The sequence below is a fragment of the Symphalangus syndactylus genome, chromosome 2 (genome assembly GCF_028878055.3).
Source record: "Symphalangus syndactylus isolate Jambi chromosome 2, NHGRI_mSymSyn1-v2.1_pri, whole genome shotgun sequence".
Classification (NCBI taxonomy): domain Eukaryota; kingdom Metazoa; phylum Chordata; class Mammalia; order Primates; family Hylobatidae; genus Symphalangus; species Symphalangus syndactylus.
The window spans coordinates 59,513,498-59,535,951 of record NC_072424.2 but is presented as its reverse complement, the minus strand read 5'-3'; the positions used below and the strand labels follow the sequence as shown (position 1 = coordinate 59,535,951).

General features: G+C 37.8%; 1 protein-coding gene across 2 annotated transcripts in view; it reads right to left on the bottom strand.

Moving 5' to 3' along the window:
• Positions 1-22,454, bottom strand: part of LGSN (lengsin, lens protein with glutamine synthetase domain) — a 46,433-nt gene that overhangs the window by 5,279 nt on the left and 18,700 nt on the right. For both annotated transcript variants that reach the window (XM_055243247.2, XM_055243255.2), the window contains exons 2-3: positions 13,863-14,010; positions 4,505-4,671 (exon numbers count right to left, since the gene is read on the bottom strand). In XM_055243247.2, the coding sequence (XP_055099222.2) occupies positions 4,505-4,671; positions 13,863-14,010 (315 nt within the window). The remainder of the gene's footprint in view (positions 1-4,504; positions 4,672-13,862; positions 14,011-22,454) is intronic.

Genomic DNA, 22,454 nt, shown 5'->3' with positions numbered 1-22,454 from the left:
GGTTTTGAAAACAAACAAAAGGGTCAGGGGGAAAAAAAGCCTTGCTAATGAAAAAAATATATATGTGTATATGTGTATATATATATACATATATATGTGTATATGTGTATATATATATATACATATATATGTGTATATGTGTATATATATATACATATATATGTGTATATGTGTATATATATATACATATATATGTGTATATGTGTATATATATATATATACACACACATATATATGTTTAACATTTGTTGGTTAACACTAACTTGATATCAAATAAATGTTAAATATTTTAAAATAAAACCCCCAAAGGCAACTTTATAAACAATGCATTGCTTTAAGCCTTGAAGGCCTTATATGCTCTTAGATCTGAAAATAGCAGTTATAAATAAAAGGTATAATGATAAAGAAAATCCGTTACAGCAAAAAACACAGGTAAAGCCTTATGGAATTATTTGAAATTATCATCATCAAAAGTGCTTCCTGAAGCACTTTTTATTTTATAGTACAGTTGTTAATTCTTCAGATAAGGCTTTATTTTTGCTTATTTTATTGTAATCCTGAGTTAACTGACCCTCAAAAGTCTACAGTAAACAATTCTCAATCCTTCTCAAATTGCAGACTATGGTCAGTACTGTGGCACACAGCACATTTGTCCTAACACCAGGAGAGCCAGGACGCTGACAGCTGCATTCCTCTCTTTATTCACTTTTACAACCATTTAAGAATTAAAAACCTCACTGTCTCAGAGTCCCAGAACCCTTGTCCGTGAATGTGGACCTATAACTCCAAAGTTATAGCTTCCAAAATGTAGCCTTCAGGTCAGCACGAACTGGATGTCAACAGATCTGCCTTCTCATCCTAGCTGTTTCGTTAATTGCTTCTGTGAATTTCGGCAAGTCATTGGATTATGTGCCTCAGCTTCCACATCGGTAAAACAAGTGTTAGACTAGATGACTGCTAAGGTACTTTCTAGCCATCTATCTCTAGGGTTCAGTGAATTTGGTCATTTATTTAACTTTTGCTCTGTGCCAGGCAACAGGGAAGAGATAAGGTTATTAAGTTGAACAGACACATAAAACAATTTCTGGAAATTATATATTAGAAATATCAACAAGGTTGAAGGTTACGTTAATAGATGGAGAAAAATCACTGAGTATAAAAGGTCGGTTCCCATGAAGTCAGTGAAGATCATGAGGTTAATAAAACACCCTAACAATCTGCAAGCCAGACACATTCCTTTTCTTTCTTTCTCTTTCTTTCTCTTTTTTCCCCCTTATAAACAACAGAAACTTATTCCTCTTTAGTTCTGGAGACTGAGAAGTGCAAGATAAAGGCAACAGCAGATTTGATGTCTGGTGAGGGCTGCTTTCTGGTTCGTATATGGCTTCTTCTTGTGTATCCTCACATGGTGGAAGGAAGCCAGACTATTTCTTATGTTATCTCCAGACCCCAAGAAGCATGGCTGTCAAAGAGGGGCTGGTATTAGCCAAAGTAATTTACTGGTTCACTCTTCCGCATTTGCCCACGAACCACTGCCTCCACTTCCCACCATCTCTACACATATTTTCGAATGCTATTTGACTGAACTGATCCAAGTCTACTTTAACAAATAATAAAGTTGAGTGAGCCAAACACTATTTGGTGCCTGCCTAATTTTCCAACTCACTCATGGACCTGTACATGTAAACTTTATACACACACACACACACACACACACGCATACTGTGGGATATTAGAATATTATAGCATGGAATACTTCAATTCATATTTTCACTATAAGCAATAATGTCATTTCCCTGCTTGTCAGTTTTTTAGTTTGAAATTCTGTATATTAGTTCTTTACATATCTAAAATGAGAAATAACATATTTTATTCATGAGACTTCTATGAGTTCCTGCAATTTAAATCTGTGTTTGTATTCACTTGGCTGTAAGTAGTAGAGAACAGCTGGTTGCCATTTCACTCCAATAGTCCTATATGAACTCAAAACATAGTAAAAAGTCACACTTTATTCTTTAGATTATTTAATTCGTATTTTTTTGAACACTCTTTTCTGGCACTGTAATTTGCTTTATTCTTTTCTTGGACATAGAGAATGCAAACTACTCTCTATTCGTTAGGGGAAATATATGAATATATATTAATATATTCACGATAATATATTGTCTTAAGTAGTGTTTATAGATATAAAGCACTGGAACAACTTCATCTTCAATATAGATCACTATGGACTCAATAAAATTTTTGCAGAATAACTTAAATCCTTATCACAAATGAAACTTGGACCATAGTAAAGGTCATCTTTTGAAATAAGCCAAGAATTAGTTACGAGTCCTGCAGCAATATATCATGGTTTGGCTAGATCAAATATGGAAAAAGCCTACATTATTTGCATATAATTTAAATGAAAATCAACCCTCTTGATAGAACAGAGATAATATAAGTTGGTTGTAAGGTTTAAATTTTAAACACCACACACACATGCAATGTTTAGGTTACTTTGCACAAATGAATTTTTTTTTTTTTTGAGATGGAATAAGGTACACACACACACACACACACACACACACATACGATGTTTAGGTTACTTTGCACAGATGAATCTTTTTTTTATTTTTTATTTTTTGAGATGGAGTTTCACTCTTTTTGCCCAGGCTGGAGTGCAATGGCACCATCTTGGCTCACTGCAACCTCCGTCTTCCGGGTTCAAGTGATTCTCCTGCCTCAGCCTCCCAAGTAGCTGGATTACAGGCCCCTGCCACCAGGCCCAGCTAATTTTTGTATTTTTAGTAGAGATAGGGTTTCTCCATGTTGGCCAGGCTGGTCTCGAACTCCTGACCTCAAATGATCCACCTGCCTTGGCCTCCCAAAGTGCTGGGATTACAAGCATGAGCCACTGCGCCCGGCCTCTTAAACCTATTTTTACTGTCTATTCACAGTAAATTTTCTGAAATAAATTATTTTCTCTTAAATTACAAATATTCATTGTGCTAATACTCATTATTTATACGTTCACACGTTTCAAAAATAAATTTAAAGTGGCTTCTTAAAAAAATATAGATACTCTATGATCATTAAATGAGAACAAAATAATAATAACTAGGTAATGAAATAGGGAAGTTAGTTATTAGGAAACTGGGACTAAGAATAAATATAGCCATTGAGAAGGTGTATAATGAGTTACATTAAAATTCTCATGATAAAAGAACTTTTTCTCTAGCTAAACTCTAGGAAAAAGAGTGTTTTTTATATGTGGGATATTGAACAAAATAATGAAAAATATTTTCAGTAGCAGTTGGATAAAAAATGTATGCAGAATTTTTCTCTTTATGTCAATTATATCAATCCTTAGCAAGTATAAGCAGCATACTGTTTTATTTTTGTAAAAGGATTCCACTGAGAAACTAGAGTAATGTCCTCTATATGGACTTTTAGGTGCCATTAGTAAAATAAATGATTAAAATTTGACAAAAACTGAATAGCAAACAGTTTTACATTGAGGTCTTTGGCAGGTACTTAAAGTGCCAGTTACTTTTTCTTATGATTGAAAGAGACTCATTTGAATTATATTCTGGGCCTGTCCACAAGAAAATCTGCATTTTTTATAAAAATTAAACAACATGTATTCTTGCCTGGATGACGAAGAAACAATATCTGCAAGCAGGTCCAAATAATTCCTTAAGAAACAAGTTTGAATCTGTTAGAATTATTTAAAAGCTGTTTTTGAAGATGTCCAGTTTTCCCCAACATGAAGCAAATTTAAAAATTAGAATCTGATATTAATGTAATAAAAGTATAATATTTGTAAATAGTTAAACCTAGAGGATGCTTAACTTTCACACTTTCTTAAATAGTACCCACCTGATGTCCCTTGCTAAGAAATTTGATATTTAATTAACACAACAACTCAGTCATCAAAATGAACACATGACAAAAACTGATACAAAAAATTAAGGAAGTCTCAAAACAACAAAAACACAATATTTCTTGATATCATCATTTTCAGGAATTTAATAACATTCATTAAGTCATCCAACAACAATGGAATATATTCTTATCAGAATTTGGAGCTGAAAGGAATATGTTTTTTATCTAGCAAATATTGTCTATTTAATCACTTTTTCCTTTTTATGTTTGCTCTTGGGTCTTCTGTTGCAATTTTCTCATGTCAAATAAAATATAATCTTCATAATTGCAGTAAGGGAGAAAAAATAATTCTGTAGAGCAAAATTATTCAAGGCAGAAGGACTAAAATTACCAGTCTTAATTAGTTTTATATTTCTATTGGGTAAAGAAATTGCTATTTGAGAGCTGAGAGTACATGTTTAGCTCCTTGGGGAGCAATAATGTGTTTGGGAGGAAGAAGGGAAGAAACAAAATAAGTTATTGATTTTCAGCTTGAATTGCTGTATAGATTACGAGAAAATAAGAAAGAGTAATAAGAACCATTTGCTTGCTAATGGTCATGAAATTACATTTAGTCACAACTGTGTGTAAAACTCACTTGAAAAAAGTGTGCAGGGATAGTCTTAGACCTGGATACGCCATGGAGGTCTGCTGCTTCAAATCGTACAAACTGGAGGCGATTTTTGGCCATGGCTTGTCTAATGTGTTTCATTCTAGAAGAGAGTGGAGGTGGGGCCAAAATTTCACTGCTGTCCCTTATGCAATCTGCAAAATAAAAAAATAGGTTCTAATTCACGAGATCATGATGGACTGAGAAGCAAAAGGAGACTGGAGACTAGTGAATTAGTCAATATTATTAAGAAAAACATTATATATTCATCATGTCACTGGCTTAGAGTTGGATATCTTACCTTTCTTATTCTGCCTTTACCGTCTTCCCAAGAACATTGTGTCTAAACAACCTGAGGGATCATTTATCAGTTAAGACGATGTCAAAATTGACATTATTTGCATAAGGATATAGCGATATCATATGTAGATACTTACTGAAAATCCCTTTGCTTATGGAAATTAGAACATATTTGCATAAGTTCACAGCAAAAAAGGGACCATAAAAGCCTGTCTGTAGGTGACTATTATTGAACACATTTGGGCTTCTTGAACTGTTAATTTCTAAATTTAAATTTCTATATGATTAAAAGTGAATTTGGTTTTGTTTATTTTCAGGGGTTTTGTCTCATCCTGGGAGTTTTTTGCCCAAAGGGCTTTATATCTTTTTAATGGCATCTAACTCTAAGAAATGTACATATTTCTGTCAATTTAAGACTTGCTTAAATAAGCAAACAAAAGTGTGTTTGTTTTTCTTTTAAGAATGAGAGTGTAGGAGATGAAAAATCTGGACTGCATACTCAATTTAAAATTAGACACATAAAAAACGTTCTTTTCAAGACTTTTAAGATAGTTTGAAAATTCTAACTTTAGAGCTAGAAGAGAACTTTGGAGATAAAGTATCTAATCTAACCAACTCGTTAGCTTGAGTCCCAAAGTGGTACAATGAGTTACTCCAAACCACACTATCAGTCCACTGCAGAATTGAAACTAGAATGCAGACTTTTGATTCATGCTGGGTGGCTTATTACCACGAATTAAATTAATGGTCAGGCAAATAGTACTCATTTATTATAAATGTTAGTTGCTGTCAGAACTTTTAGGAGAGGCAGCAGAGTGTAGTTTGGGTTAGCAAAAAACACTGAAGCCCATCTACCTCCCTTCCAATCCTGCCTTTGCCCTAGCAACAATCTTAACCTCTTTATGCCTTGACTTTCTCATCAATAACATATGACCTACTTCATAGGCTTGTTATGAAGATTGACAAGTTATTAACAGTTACTGGCAGACAGTAAGCACCATGTAAGTGCTACTTAAATGCATAAAGTGAGTACAATTACTCTAGCCCAAGTAAATGTTATCATGATCAAGTCTGCATCCAAACACCCATCAATCTGTCACATCATTGATGTTGAGCAGCTATAATTTTAAAGTGATACCTGAGTATTCTTTTGCAAGATATAATTAGGCTTTAAAACTAAGCATAAAGATTGACAGTTTAGAAACATAGATTAAGTAGATTTTAAGTACATGAAGCATGGGAAAAACAAATTACTGGTTCCACATATGCAAATATATTAGTGATAATGTGCTATCACTGATACATTTGGCTACTCTGAAACTCGGAGGCTTTATAACTACCTTCCATTTAAAACAAACAATTAAACTGTAGCAATTAAAGTATTTCATGCTAAATTAACACTTGCTGTATTCCCAGCCTACTCTGAAATATTGGGTTTTCAGCCCAAGATGAATAATGGTCCTTAAAACAAAATGTATAGGCATTTTAAAATATGGAAATTTGGGTCAGGCGTGGTGGCTCACTCCTGTAATACCAGCAGGAGTGAGGTGGGCAGATCACTTGGGGCCAGGAGTTCAAGACCAGCCTGGGCCAGTTCAAGACCAGCCTGGGCAACATAGCAAAACCCCATCTCTACTAAAAATACAAAAATTTGCTGGGTGTGGTGTCATGCGCCCATAGTCCCAGCTACTAAGGAGGCTGAAACACAAGAATCGCTTGAGCCTGGGAGGTGGAGGTTGCAGTGAGCCAAGATCACGCCGCTGCACTCCAGCCTGTGCGACAGAGAGTCTGTCTTAACAAATAATAATAATAATATGGAAATTTTTAGATAATGAGTATTCTAAACATAATAAGCAATTATACATAGGCTATAAAGAAGACATCTCCTATAAAAGGAGAAAGGGTAATTTTTTTGGTTCACTAGTAATAGGATAACAGGTAGTCTTACTAGTTTTTTGCTTTATCTATGTCTCCTAAACTTTCTACAATGAATGCATATTATTTTAAAATAAGAATAATATTCAGCTGGGCGCAGTGGCTCAAGCCTGTAATCTCAGCACTTTGGGAGGCTGAGGCGGGTGGATCACGAGGTCAAGAGTTCAAGAACAGCCTGACCAACATGGTGAAACCCCGTCACTATAAAAATATTTTTTAAAAAAATTAGCCAGGCATGGTGGCATTCACCTATAATCCCAGCTCCTCAGGAGGCTGAGGCAGGAGACTCTCTTGAGCCTGGGAGGTGGAAGTTGCAGTGAGCCAAGATGGTGCCATTGTACTCCAGCCTGGGCGACAGAGTGAGACTCCATCTCAAAAAAATAAATAAATAAATAAATAATAATAATAATATTCATTCACTCAACATAGATATTTTTCATCATCACATACTATTCATACTGAACGTGTGTCTAGGAATCAGCCAGAAAGAGCCCTACCCTCATAGAACTTTGTATTATAATGTGCAGCAAGTATAGATAATCAACATGCCATCAAATACAAGGGTGGGATAAGTTCACACAGTGAAAGGGCTGGAAAAAAAAAAAATACATAATCACCTGAAGTATTAATTGTATGAAATTGATCACAACATGGACAGCTCTAACCCTGGATTCATTCTGAAGTCTCCAAGTTGCCCTGTGACTGGACAGTGAGTAGGGTACATGTACTAGTTTGCTGAAGCTACTATGACAAATGCCCCAGATAGGCAGCTTAAACAGAAACTTATTTTCTCATAGTTCTGAAGGCTAGAGGTCCAAGACCAAAGGTGTCAGCAGGATGGTTTCTTCTAAGGTCTCTCTCCCCTCGGCTTCTAGACAGCCGTCTTCTTCCAGCACCTTCACATGTTCTCTTCTCTGTGCATGTCTGTGATCTAAACTCTGCTTCTTATGAGGACATGAATCATACTGGATTAGGGGCTACCCTACTGACCTAAGTTAACCTTAATTATCTCTTTAAAGAACGATCTCCAAATTCAGCCACATTATCAGGTACTGAAGGTTAGGATTTCATTTTAACAATTTTGGAGAAACACCATTCAACACATAACACTGTATCATTCTGTTTCTATTTTCTTCAGTGTCCTTATTGGCACCTGCCACACTGTATACTCACATGTTCCTGTCATTCCCCATTGCCTATCAGCTCCTTGAGAGCCAAGGCTTAGTTTTACCTGCTGCTGTTTTCTTGGTACTTATAGCAGTGTAGGCATCTCATAGCCACTCGACAAATATTTTTTAAATAAGTGAGTGAGTGAATGAATGAATACATCCTGTGTGATTTGGCCTTGTCTAATTAATAAGTAAAAGTTGTCATCATATATTTTAGTACACATCCTAAGCACCAATTTTTCATTTAAAAGTTCAATTCTTTCACCGAATATGAGAACCCTATCCAATCCCATTTCATTTTCAAGGCATCAACTGATCTTGCTGCATCATTGTCTGAATTTCTTTTCTTCAATAAATCATACTTCTTATTTACAATTAAACCTTTTGGTCAGCCTTCCCCCGTTGCACATGATGAATAGCAGGCAGATAATTGCCAGTTCAGGAGCTCATTTGTTTTTCCTACAGTGTGGTTCCTGGGAGATTTTCTTATTTTCTATTCCCTCAGAGGATTAATAAATTAAATCAATGTGTTTTTACAGAAGATGTTTTAGTGCTGTGAATGTTTAGGGAAAAAATAAGAAAACTTTAAAAAAAAAAAAAAAAAAAAAAAAAAAAAAAAACCTCAAAGCTCTATAGCAACTAGGAGGCCTTGGAGAAATTTTGTCTGTGTTTAGTGACAATGAGGACATATATCAGTTATATACAGAGAACAAGCCATGGTCACTTATAAAAGGGAGATTGAAGAGATGTTTGGGCTTTCAGAAATACCAATTCAAAGAAAGGGAAAAGTGCATTTGAGAGAAAACTCTGGAATACATTCAGTTCATTGCACACCTAGCATAATGTACCATGCTCTTTGAAGGTCCTGCCATCTTTCATCATTGTGGCTATGGTGAGAGCCACCCTGTTTGTGCTGCCTTCTTGGCCACATCATATTAGCGCAGACATTGTTGGAAAGCCCAGGTGGCAGAATAACAGGTACAAAGCAAGGGAAAAAAGCAATACAATAAAAAGTGGGGGGGAAGGGGGCTTTTCTTTGAAAAAAAAAAAGTATTATTTTTGGAAAAACTCAGAGAAGTTATTCCAAAGAAGAAATACCATATCAAAATTCCTTACACTTATTTTGGGAGTTTATTTTTAAATTATGTATATATATTGGTTTGTGGTTTAAATTTTTAGTACTGAGGGCATATAGAGAACTTAATACACTCTGGGCCAAAAAGGGAGCTTCTGAGCTAAGGAAGTTGAGTTAGTAACTGTACCCATGCTGTAAGTCACAATTGACAGTGCAAAGAGAGCTCATGACACAAGATCTTTCTCCGGATTTCTAGCTCAAGACAAAGAAATGGTAAATCCATCTCTCTTTTGTAACTAAAACTAGAATATATAAAAAAAAATGGCCACAAACTGTGGAGGAGCTAATGTGGCCAGCAGATGTTATCTGATGAGTCTTCCCAGTGTTTAGAAACTTTTTTGAAATAGTGGACAGCACTTCACTATTAGAAAATTTTATGTAAAAATCTTGAGTTCAAATTTATTTTGAAACTAGATCTGGCAACCCTGGGTAGGTATTTCTGCATGGCAACAACTGGTTGGAACTCTGAGGTAGTCTAGATGGGCAGGCAACCTCTACTTCATGGGGTGGCAAACATTTTCTGTAAAGGACCAGATAGTAAATATTTGCAACCGTGTAGGCCATATGGTATTCGTTGCAGCTATTCATTTAGCACAATGTCATTTTAGCATAAAAGCAGCTATAAACAATTTGTAAACATTACTTAGAAAAACTGACCAGCAAGCTGAATTTAGCCTTTGGGCCATAGTCTGTTGCTCTCTTCTCCAGTTTCCTCATGACCAGAACCACTCCCTATGTTCTTACACCAGCCCATCTTTTGTATTAACTGTGGCCCCTGTGGGCATTTGTATCAACAGCCGCCTGATGTTCAGAGGTTGTTAGTGCTCATGCCCTTCACTTTGGAGAAATTCATAAAGCCAAAGTAGAGAGAAATCCAGTTATGAGAGAGGGTGTGGTAGTGAGATGGGAGAGTTTGCTGACCTCCTCGCGAGCTTGCAACTGGGACGTGACTCATTTACTCGGCCATGGAACTCAAACCACTTATGGGAGGGGGAACATGCAGGTGAGCCAAGGTGCGCGCTTTCTGGTTGCGGCCCTACAGCAGTGTTTAGGGGTGTTACCATGCTCTTTTAGTTTTGCCATCCACGGGCGGCTAAGTGTTAACCAGCTCAGTGGAGAGTCCGGGTAACACCTTTTACACCCTATTCTCTAGGTACCTGGCTCCTTGTCCGGAGTCCAGGAAGAATCAGGTCACATGGACTAGAAGGATGGTGAATGTGGGGATTTTACTGAGTGATGGAGGTGGCTCTCAGTGGGATGGTTGGGGAGCAGGCAATAGGATGTAGTGGGAAGATGATTTTCCCCCGGAGTTCGGCTGTCCCACGACGGATCTCCTCTCCGACCGTCCACAGCTGAACTCCTGTCCACCTTCAGATGCTCCTTCCCTCCTTCTCTGCCATGCTGTTCTGCTGCTCTGTCACTGGAGCTTGGGGTTTATATGGGCATAGGATAGGGACATGGTGGGCCACAGTGGTCTTGGAAAAGGCAACATTTTGGAACAAAAACAGAAATGTCCGTTCCTATTTAGAGCCATGGGTTTCCAGGCTTGAGGGTGGGGCCTTTGCCAGGGAACTGCCCTCTTCTATGCAGTATTTCGCTGCCTCCTGTAGGTATCAGTAGACAGAATAACCCCTCGAAAATTTCTACCATACCTAATCTCTGGAATATGCGAATATGTTAAATTGCATGGCAAAAGGGACTTTGCAAATGTAATTAAGGTTATGGACCTTAAAATAAGGATATTATCTTGGATTATCCATCTAAGCCCTTGAAATTAGATGGCTTTCTCCAGCTGAAGGCAGAAAAGGGATGTGGAAGAAGGGGAATTCAGAAAAGCTCTAAATAGGAGAAGGATTTGAGGCATTGCTATCTCTGAGATATAAAACCAGAGAGAGGATTCTGGGAGATAAGGGCCACCCCAGCTGACAGCCAGCCAGGACACAAGAACCTCACTTCTACAGTTACAAAGAACTGGATTCCTCAACAATCTGAATGAACTTGTAAATGTACTGTTGCCTGGAGTCTCTAGATAAGAAACCAGATGGCAATACCTTGACTTCAGCCTTGGAAAACCTGAAACAAGGAAACCAGATGAGCCAACCTAGACTTCTAACATACAAAACTGTGAGATAGTACACTTGTATTTTTAAAAAGATAATAAGTTTGTGGTAATTGGTCATGGTGGCCATAGAAGACTAACACATATAGAATTCTGATAGTGTTTACTTTCCAGGCTCTAGCTCTTCCTTAGGCCCTGTGTGTACTAAAGGGTTTAACCTTGCCCAAAGAGAGCTCTGGTCTCTTCCCTTGGTCCCTGGGAGATAATCTCCAAGCATTTAGAATGTCTTGCCTGACAAGAGTGTCTTCGTTTACCAAGGGGTTCTAGGCCACGCCAGAAACTCTAACAATGTTATTTATAGTGGTGACTTCAAGTCATGCAATAACTGCTTGACCCCCAAAGGGGCTGGAGAGTGAGGTCAGCCAAATGCCCAGTTAACCTTGAAGCTCCAGTAAAGACTCCAGACACCAAGACTCAAGTGAGCTTCCTTGGTTGGCAATATTCCTCACGTTATTGCCAAAAGAATAGTGCTGTCTGTCCATGACTCCACTAAGAAAGGACAAGTGAACATTCTGTGTTTAGAACTTGCCTGGACTGCCCGTGGCTGATTTTAATCTGTATCCTTTTAGTGTAATAAATAAACCATAACCTTGAATATAACAGCTTTCAGTGAGTTCAGTAAGTCCCTCCAGCAAATTATCTAAACTAAGGTTAACTTGGGGAATTCCAAAACTTGTAATTGGTGTCAGAAGTGAGGGTAATGTGGTAGACAATATCCCTCTAACATCCCACTCTGGTATATTCTCATCTTTCCAAATCTTGTATGTTTAACCCTGTCATTATAGATTTCCTTTTTTCAGAGGGGCGTAGGGGAGTAGGGTCTCTCTCTGTTACCCTGGCTGGAATGCAGTGGCACAATCACAACTCACTGTAGCCTCAACCTCCTGGGCTCAAGTGATCCTCCCACCTCATTCCCCTAAGTAGCTAGGACCACAGGCATCTGGCACCACACGCAGCTAAGTTTTTTATTGTGTAGAAACGGGGTCGGCCTATGTTGCCCAGGCTGGTCTCGAATTCCAGGCCTCAAGTGATCTCCCCTCCTCAGCCTCCCAAAGTGCTGGGATTACAGGTGTAAGCCACTGTGCCTGGCTTTTAGATTTGCTTTTATAACTAATTTCCAGCATTTTCATTCAAGTGAGTTTTAACCAATACACTCATGCACCAAAATAGTTACATCACTATCAATAAGCCAGAAACTTAGAATAATAGGATTTTACTTTTAGAAAAGGCAAGACATCTTCCATTGCAACCCCTCTCTTTTCCAGATGAACAGCCTAAAGGGTAAAGAAACTACAAAGTATTTTATAAAAGATAGGTATAAAAATCTTTGTAAGTGTTCTGACTCCCAGGCTAGTATTCCTCAACCAACATTACATTCTCTCTAATTCAAATACAAACTTAAGGTTAGTGGCTAGAACCACATACCAGTTTGTTCCAGACTCCTTACCAGTAAATCCTTACCAGAGTTTGGGTTAAATTCACCTCCAGGAACATTGGTTGTTGTTCTGGGGGGCAAAGGTTTTATCACTGTTGTGTCATCCTGAGAGTCCTTGTCATCATGTGACAGATGAGACTCAGCAGAGCCAGGCCCCATGACAGGTTTGCTTGTATTCCCTAATTTGTGGCACACCATTTGGTTTCTGATCCTCTCTGTAGTAATAAGGAAAAATGTTAAAATATGTTCCCATTGTTTTCAACTGTCTCTTAATATAATATGGAGAGGAATACTTGAGAAAATAGTATATTCCTAGCAGTGACATATTAAATGAGGCGTAATGGGAGTGGTCTACCCTAGTCGCTGGCCAAGAAAGTGCATTGTTTATAGAGAATTTAAAAACAGGCCAGGTGTGGTGGCTCATGTTTGTAGCCTATAATCTCAGCACTTTGGGAGGCTGAGGCAGGTGGATCATTTGAGGTCAGGAGTTCGAGACCAGACTGGCCAACATGGTGAAACCCTATCTCTACTAAAAATACAAAAAATTAGCCTGGCATGGTGGCATGCCCTGTAAACCCAGCTACCCAGGAGGCTGAGGCAGGAGGATCACTTGAGCCCAGAAGGCAGAGATTGCAGTAAGCCAAGATCATGCCACTGCACTCCAGCCTTGGTGACAGAGTGAGACTCTGTCTCAAAAATAAATAAATAAATAAATAAATAAATAATAAAATCTACTAATATCTGACTGATTTTATTGTAACCATATGCTGGGAATTCCTACTGTCCTGCCTTAGGACACAATGATTCCTAGGATTGAGCCTGTTGCCCAAATTGACTTCTAGTTTTAGCAGTGTCTCAAATCTGTTGAAATCTAGTTGGAGTTCCAAAATGTGTTATGAAAACACCTTCCATACGTTTCTTATGGCCCGTCAAATCCTCTGTAACGATTTTTGTATTCATTTTCAGAGCAGAAAACTCTCTCTTCCTACTCATACATTCCTCTGTTCTTTTTTTTCTACTACTATCATCCTAATTCTAACCCTCTTTACATTGTAAATATTTTGATTGGTTATTTTTATATATTTATGTTGTAAGCTTATATTTGCCATCTTTTATGACACTTATGTAGGAATAAATTTTATTTGTCCTTTTGCTTCTCCCAAAAAAGAAATGAAGATGTTTTACGAAAAGAAAGACCAAATGGAGATTGCCATTGACCACACCATTTTTGAAGGCTCAGGGTAGTTAGATACCATTTGAATTGGACATATCCATTTCTCCCACTTCAGTTGAACAAACATGTGGTTTAGTGACTTTCTTCCTTGTCCTTCTTAATGTATTCATGCTGTTGGCTTCAGTCTCGTTGGCTTCAGTCTCACTGCCTTCATGTCTTGTTGAGTCCTGTTGATAATTAATAAACAAAAAGCCAAATAACAGATTATTCAAAAAATGATATTTGGATGTCAAAAGAGTATATTTGAATAGCTCAATTTTTTAATGAGCATAGAAGACTTTTATAATGATGAAAATTTTGTCACTTCCACACTCACCTGAATAACTCAAAATTTAAAAGCCCAATATTGTGCTATTAGGCCAGATATTCTCTATCTCCTTTTATATGTGATACGGAAATATCGTTAAGTAAATTAAAATCTTATCTAATTACTCAAGATTTCTATGTTTACTTTTTACTTTGGGAATATATTATTTGTTCCTAAATAATTTTGCAAAACCCATTTTAACTGAAAAGTTTACTTTTTATGATTTCTACTTTTTAGGATTTCTAACCTTTTTGTCTGAAGGCATAAGCATCTGAAGAATTGTATTCTCTGCTCACTTTTTCCTTATGAAAAAGGAAAAATTTAATCATGCAATTAATAATTGCATCAGTATTCACTTCAAAGAAGTACTTGAATTCATAAAGTGCTATTTTGTGACTGTATTTTATATGTGTAAAACAAACATCATATCCAAACCATTTTATAGCTTAAGAAAATCTAAGGAAATGCATTCAAAACAAAATAACCTAAATTTCACAATCTAGTTATAATCCTTGACATGACAGGATATGCCCAGCAGGCAGCTGGGCAGTGAGGCACAGGCTGGTGCTGGGGAGCTCAGGAATCTCAGCACTAACAGTGCACAGAGTCACCCCTGCAGTCCCAAGACACAAAAGCTGTCACTGAAAAAAAATATGAAAAATTTTGAAAAAGCTGACACTGGTATTTTTTAAGGTTTTTTACAAACCCCTCATAGTGGTTTGAGGAGAGAGGAAAGTGACAGGGTCGGGGTCAAAAAGTATATTGTAAACACTTTGAGCTTAGTATCTTTTTGAAAAGCAAGCTCCTAGAGGTTTCACATCTGTGGGCAAGTTGTATAAATATATGTTGAGTAGCTGCTGGGGAGCAGCTGTATCACTTCATCTATAAAACCAATTCATTCTCCCAAGGCTAAAATAGTAAAAGAAAGATTTTCATTTTTTGCTTGTTTATACGTAATTATGATGCATTGATATTATTGTTATATTAACAAAGTTATATTTCCTAGAACAAAGGCTTTTCTGTAATTTTAAAGTTTCACTTATTAGAAAATTGTGGTCTTTTTCACTCCAAATAACCTTATATTTGGGTAATATGATACTTAATATATGATACAATAATTAATTTTGTAAGTAGTTTAGTATTTAATTTCAATACTTGCATAAATTTTCCCAACACACTTCTGATAGAATCTGGCAGAAATATAAAGCTTTATTGTACATGTTCACCATGTCTAAAATTGTTTTGCTAGAAATGCATAGTCTATAATTTTACTTTTGTTAAATGCATATGTATATATTTATTTTTATTTATTTATTTATTTAGATAGTCTTTTAAAGAAGTATTGTTTAGAAAATGAAATACTTAGCCAGGTATATAATTATCAATACAATATGAGCAGACTAAATTTGTCTTAGCTTGACCCTTTGCTCATATATAATATTGTCACATACAAATTGAAGGAATTGGGTGAGATAAACTTTCATATCTCTTTCAGTTTCAAACTCTAACCTGCAACTGAATTAACAATTAAATAACAATGTGTTAAAATTAAGCACATTGTCAAGCATGCTTTCTCATGGTACCCCTTAAGTTAATAAAATCTCACCATTTTACAAATAAGAAAAATGAGACTCAGAATAACTTGCCCCAGGCCACAAGAGTGAATGAAAGATGCAGTTTCTAAAAATACCTTGTTTTTCAACATGTCATTCTGCTTCCTAAAAGCCAGAGATCCAAGACAAAAGAAAGATCATTTTAAAAACATTCACCTGCCCTCATATAAACCAGATCAAAAGAGAACGTTTATTAAGAAAAAAAAAAAAAACTATTTACCTAGTTACTAACTGAGAATTTCACCAATAAGAGCCCAAAAACTGGCCAGGCGCGGTGACTCAAGCCTGTAATCCCAGCACTTTGGGAGGCCAAGGTGGGCAGATCACGAGATCAGAAGATCGAGACCAGCCTGGTCAACATGGTGAAACTCCATCTCTACTAAAAATACAAAAATTAGCCAGGCGTGGTTGCACGTGCCTGTAATCCCAGCTACTCGGGAGGCTGAGACAGGAGAATTGCTTGAACCCAAGAGGCGGAGGTTGCAGTGAGCCGAGATGGCGCCATTGCATTCTAGCCTGGGCAAGAAGAGTGAGAAAAGAGTGAGACTCGGTATCGAAAAAAAAAGCCCAAAAGCTAAAGCACAGTACATACCTTTTACTCCATAAAAATGCTCAAAAAAGGGAGTAGGGGTTTCAAATGAAGAATACATTTCATTCAATCCTTTGGTTTTCTTTTACATACTAGGGTGATCAGCATATAAACATAGCTATAATAAAACAAATTTGTTGGATCCCTCATTTATCCCACCTCTACTCGAGTATTTTTATTCTCCTTAATCTTTGATCTTTTCATTACACTTAAGTGTAATGTGAATAATGCTTCAGTAAAAAACTTACTAGCCCAGATTGACTGAGGTTTGGGTTGTAATTCTGACCTTTCCACAAAGTAGCAAGTCCTTCTAGGGCGTTGGCATTCTCATCTGTAAACACTAATATAAATAAAATCATATTGTCAAATTAAATTGAGCCTAGAGCTACCTCTTTATATATTTTAAGTTTGACTTAAAAATTTCTAAGCAGACTAGAAACTATTCTTCTACCAATCACAGTGTTTCAGCCAATCACAGGTGGCCAGTTGTTCAAAACATGTTCAAACACTGTTTCTATATCTCATTCCCATCTTCTGTACCAAGATGGAAATCTTCTGTACATCACTTTTCTTTTCCTGTCCATAAATTTCATCTGACCATGTGACAGCCTAAGAGTTGCTCTGAACATATTCTGGTTCTGAGGGCTGCCTGACTCTTGAATTGTTCTTTAATTGAGTTTAAAATTTAATTTTCCTAAAGATTTTCTTTTAAAAGATGGCCTCAGAAGTGGGATTTGAAGTAGAGCTTCCAGCAACCCCCAGGAGCACTGAGTGATTAAGCAAGGTACACTAGCTCCATTGTATCTGTTGCTCTCTCGAGTCAACTGGGGATCATGGGTAAGTTGTCTCTCAGATTATGGAGATCCATGCATTTGTGTTTTGATTATCTGAATTTGTATGGGCACATTTTTTATCTTAACTGGGTTCAGAAGTCATGACAGACACTGGACTGGGTTAAACTCAATAACTAACCGGATTATATCCAGTTAGAATTCTTAATTGGCTGACTGGTTAGACAAACTGGCAGTAAATGGCAATACTGCAGAAGGTGTGAACTCTGGCTTTCAGAAATTCACCAGGATTTTGTGTTCTATCCCTTTTGTTTCTTTTTCTAATGCATTAGGTAGGGAAAAATCTTCGGCTTAGTTGATCACAATGTGAGAGCCAAACCCAATATTCAATATAAAAGTGGAATCCTTAATTTCTGAAGAACTGAGTGCTCCACTTTTGTCTACCCCATACCTCTACATGTATAATTATTAGGTCCCACAAGCTGCAAATACTTACAAAAATGGCAAAATCTTATAAAGATAATTTAAAATTATAGGGGAATGTTCCAAATAAACAACACCAACACCACACTTTAAGAAGTACATTTAAAAATGAAGGATCCCAAATTAGGTATATCCAGGGACACCTATTGATGTGCAGAATCTTCTAAAAAATGTTAATATTTCTATTGCCTCTTTCAAAAGCCTTTCAAAAGACAAACAAAAAGCTTAAGCAACTAATTGATAAGAAAAATTGAATCTGCTAATCTTTTGGCTTAATTACTATCCTGCCCCAGAGATAAAAAGAGAATTATATAAAGTGTTCATGAAAGGTAGGCCCTCAAGTAAAGTAGGCTTTTTTCTTTTTCAGAGCTATCCATGCTGAGTCCACACATAGAGAATTATTTCCTGGCCTTATTAATTAATAGGCTCCAACCTGAACTCAGTAATTTTAGCTAAAAAATAGTGGCTAACTTAAAAAGACTGCCTATTGAACTAAACTGGTCTCCAAATTCACCTTTCTGGCATTTAGCTGGCTATTTTGAAACATATTTGTAAAGGAAATTTGCATGTATAAAGGAAACCTCCATTTTTAAGGGTGTCTGCCTCTGTGCAGTAGGAAGAGAGGAAAGACTAAGTTACTAGAGACTGTTATCATTGACTTACATTTATGTAACAAGTCTCACGTCTAAAGTACCTTTTCCTATCCATCCTGTCTTAACTGGGCATTTATCCACATCCTCCCTTCTTGATTTGGGCAAAAGATGGTACAATATTTAGATCTAAAGTGTCAGCTGTATGCATTTGAGAGATAACATTTCTACCTTGTTTTACCTAAAAGTCATCCCTTTAGAAGTGAAATTTTAGGGTTTTCTAGCTAACAATTGCTTAGAACAATGAAACAGGTAATTGGAATATTGATAGTCTGAACTGGGGGAAAGAAAAACTATTTGGAAACTAGCAAATGAAAAATTTTTCTGAAAATTTTAACTTCTGCTCTTGTCTGTATCTGTCTATATGTCTATATATGTTACGTGTATCAGATATTTCTTTCTGATCTTATATAATATTTGGCAAATGAAGCAAGTTTTTACATTGTTGGCAAAATAAAATAGGAATGTCTTCAGAAATGTCAATACTAAATATAATTCAGACTTTTTTTTCTGGGTCTACTGGTCAGAAAAGTTTATGCTGTTTTTGCTATATGTTTTAGGGTCATAAAATTGCTGCTTCTGTCAAATTGTGATATGTGCTTGATTGTCTGTAAGCCGACACTGAAAAGCCTGGCTACTGGGCTTCCCTGAAGCTTTTCACACATCTTACTGTGAGCTTATGTCTTTGATTTTGAGCCTTTGAATTCTGAGGCCTGGAGAGGTGGTCATGGTGAGGCCTGGAGACATGTATGTCCACTGTACCTGGGCCACCAGCAGCAGGGCACAGCCAAGCCCAATATGGCCCTGCCCTTCCTCCTCCAGCTTTGCCTGCTGGCCATGCTGAGAGGGGTTGGATCCTCCAGACATCCTTTTCACAGCTCTGTCCTCAGTCCTTGACTCTACACCTGGTGTGTAAATTACGGACCCAGATGGGCCCTGGCCTTCCTAGCCATCCTAGGTGCCACTCAGGACATTAGGGAGAATACCTATATTATTTTTTCAAAATTATTTTCAGAAACTTAAACTCTTAAAGCCGTGTTAAATTCAGAAATAGGGAAAGGAGCAATGGCTCATTCCTATAATCCAAGCACTTTGGGAGACTGAGGTGGGAGCATCATTTGAGCCCAGGAATTTGAGACCAGCCCAGGCAACATGGTGAGATGCAACTCTACAAAATATATAAAAATTAGCTAGGCATGGTGGTGTGTGCCTGTAGTCCCAGCTACTCGGGAGGCTGAGGTGGGAGAATGACTTGAGCATGGAAGTCAAAAATTGCAGTGAGCCAAGATCATGCCACTGCACTCCAATCTGGGTGAGAAAGCAAGATCTACCTCAAAAAATAAAAATAAAAAATAAGAATAAATTCAGAAATAAATACTCATTAAATATGAGTCATTTCTAAGAAGTTAAAATATCGAAGTATTATTAACATAAATTTATGCATTAGCATCTTATTTTTATATGATATTGAAAATGTAAATATATTTAGATCTATTAAAAATAATTGAGGAAACATCTTTCTACACAATTATGAAATGGTTTTTATCTGCAGATACTGATATAAAACACTTCAAAATCATTTACTTCCTAGGTTTTACACTGGAAGTTAGAATTACTAAGAGTTAAAATTTAAGTTAATATATGTAATTATAACTACTAAAGTAAATAATTTGGCTGGCCACAGTGTCTCATGCCTGTAATCCTAGCACTTTGGGAGGCCGAGCTGGGAGCATCACTTGAGGTCAGGAGTTGGAGACCAGCCTGGCCAACACAGTGAAACCCCGTCTCTACCAAAAATGCAAAAATTAGCCAGGTATGGTGATGCACACCTGTAACCACAGCTAGTAGGGAGACTGAGGCAGGAGAATGGCTTGAACCTGGGAGGTGGAGGTTGCAGTGAGCCAAGATTGCGCCACTGCACTTCAGCCTGGGTGACAGAATACGACTCTGTCTTAAAAAAAAATAAATACAATAAAATAAATAATTCTATTTGCAAAGTGTACAAGAAAAGCAAGATTGTTTTTGATGAGAAAATTAAAATGTGTTTGTTGAGAAAAAATAATTTTGTCTAGTTTAGAGGTTATTTAAAGGTTCTTTCAAAATGAAAAAATGATATAAATAAAATTAAATGGCTATTCAAGGCTGGGGGAAAATAGAAAAAAATGTAAGAGGCTATAAAAATGATTATGGAAATCTTGTGTGTTCAAAAGCTGATTGAAGGTGAATGTATTTGTTTATAAGGTTTTCTTAAAATTAGCAGTAGTATTGATTGTATTCTAACACGAAAGTAAAATTCATATTTCTCTGCAAACTTCACAGGGAAAAAAAGTAAAATTCTGTTTTCTCCTTTGAAACGAAAAATAATAAAGGAATCGTCTTACCCAACTTAAAAATTGTTTTTTTCAAATTTAACATGTTTTAAAAGATACTGTTAAAAAATTAAATGATAAGCTATGGAATGAGAAAATATATATTCAAATCACATGTCTGACTTAAAGACTTGTATCCAGAAGATATAACCAAGTCTCAAAACTAAATAAATAGGAAGAAAACAAATGGCTCATTAGTAAATGGCCAAAAAACTTGAATAGATAATTCACCAAAAAGGGTTATGGTTGTCAAAAAAGCATATTTAAAAGATGTTCAATTTGTTAGTCATTAAAAACCTCTCTCTCTCTCTTCTTCCCTCTGTGGCCCAGTCTGGATTACACTCGGCTCGCTGCGCGCTCCCTGCGTCCGGCTCCCGTCACTCTCCTACCTGCACGCTACCTGGGATTCCCGGCGCGCGCCACCCCGCCTCCGGGGTTTTTCTCCATTGGCTGCAGGCGCGCTTTCGCCATGTCGCCCAGGCTGGTCTCCAGCTCCTGACCTCGAGTGCTCTGCCCGCCTCGGCCTCCCGAGGTGCTGGGACTGCAGACGGAGGCTCGCTCACTCGGTGCTCGGTGTTGCCCGAGCTGGAGTGCGGTGGCGTGGTCTTGGCTCGCTGCAGCCTCCGCCTCCCAGCCGCCTGCCTTGGCCTCCCAGGGTGCTGGGATTGCAGCCTCTGCCCGGCCGCCGCCCCGTCTAGGAGGTGGGGAGCGTCTCTGCCTGGCCGACCACCGTCTGGGTTATGAGGAGCTCCTCTGCCCGGCCGCCCCGTCTGGGAGGTGAGGAGCGCCTCTGCCCAGCCACCACCCCGTCTAGGAAGTGAGGAACGTCTCTGCCCGGCCACCCGTCGTCTGGGATGTGAGGAGCCCCTCTGCTCGGCCACCACCCCGTCTAGGAAGTGAGGAGCGTCTCTGCTCGGCCACCCCGTCTGGGAAGAAGTGAGGAGCGTCTCTGCCCGGCCGCCCCTTCTGGGATGTGAGGAGTGCCTCTGCCCGGCTGCCCCTTCTGGGAAGTGAGGGGCACCTCTGCCTGGCCGCCCCGTCTGGGATGTGGAGAGTGCCTCTGCCCGGCCGCCCCGTCTGGGAGGTCTACCACAGAGGCCAGAAGCAATGTGGGGGCTGGATGTGGTGGCTCACGCCTGTAGTCCCAGTACTCTGGGAGGCCGAGGCGGGTTGATCACTTGGGGCTGGGAGTTCGAGACCAGCCTGGCCAACATGGCGAAACATATGAAAAATACAACTGACAAACCAACCAACCAACCAAGCAACAACAAAACAGGTCTACCCTGGAGTCATACTCTAATTTTTTCTATTTTCCTCCCTTTCTGATCCTTTATCCCACTTTCTTTTTCTTCCTCTTCCTTCTCCTTCTTCTTTGTCAAATAGAGGATTGAGTTATTATCATTGATCCATACAAAGTCCCTCTCTCATTTATTTTCTTTAATTCCCACTCCCCATTTCTATTCCCCGTCTTCCCATGTGCAACCTTCCTAATGTGTTTGATATGCATCTTTTTGTTTGTATGTACTTTTAGAAAATGTTTATTGTTTTGTGTGCAAAAAAATAAAAAAATAAAAAAAAAAGTCATACCACTGCACATCTATTAGAAAAGCCACGAAAAATACCGTATCAATTACACACAAGGATGTGGAGTAAGTCGAACTCTTGTGTGTTATATATGTAGAGAACTGATGAACATTCTTAAGTGATAGCAGATTCCCCATCTATTGTCTAAATAGCTTTAAAACAAAACAAAACTTAAAAACATTGTTAATGTAGAGAATCTTAAAATATTACCAGATCCTTTCAAAT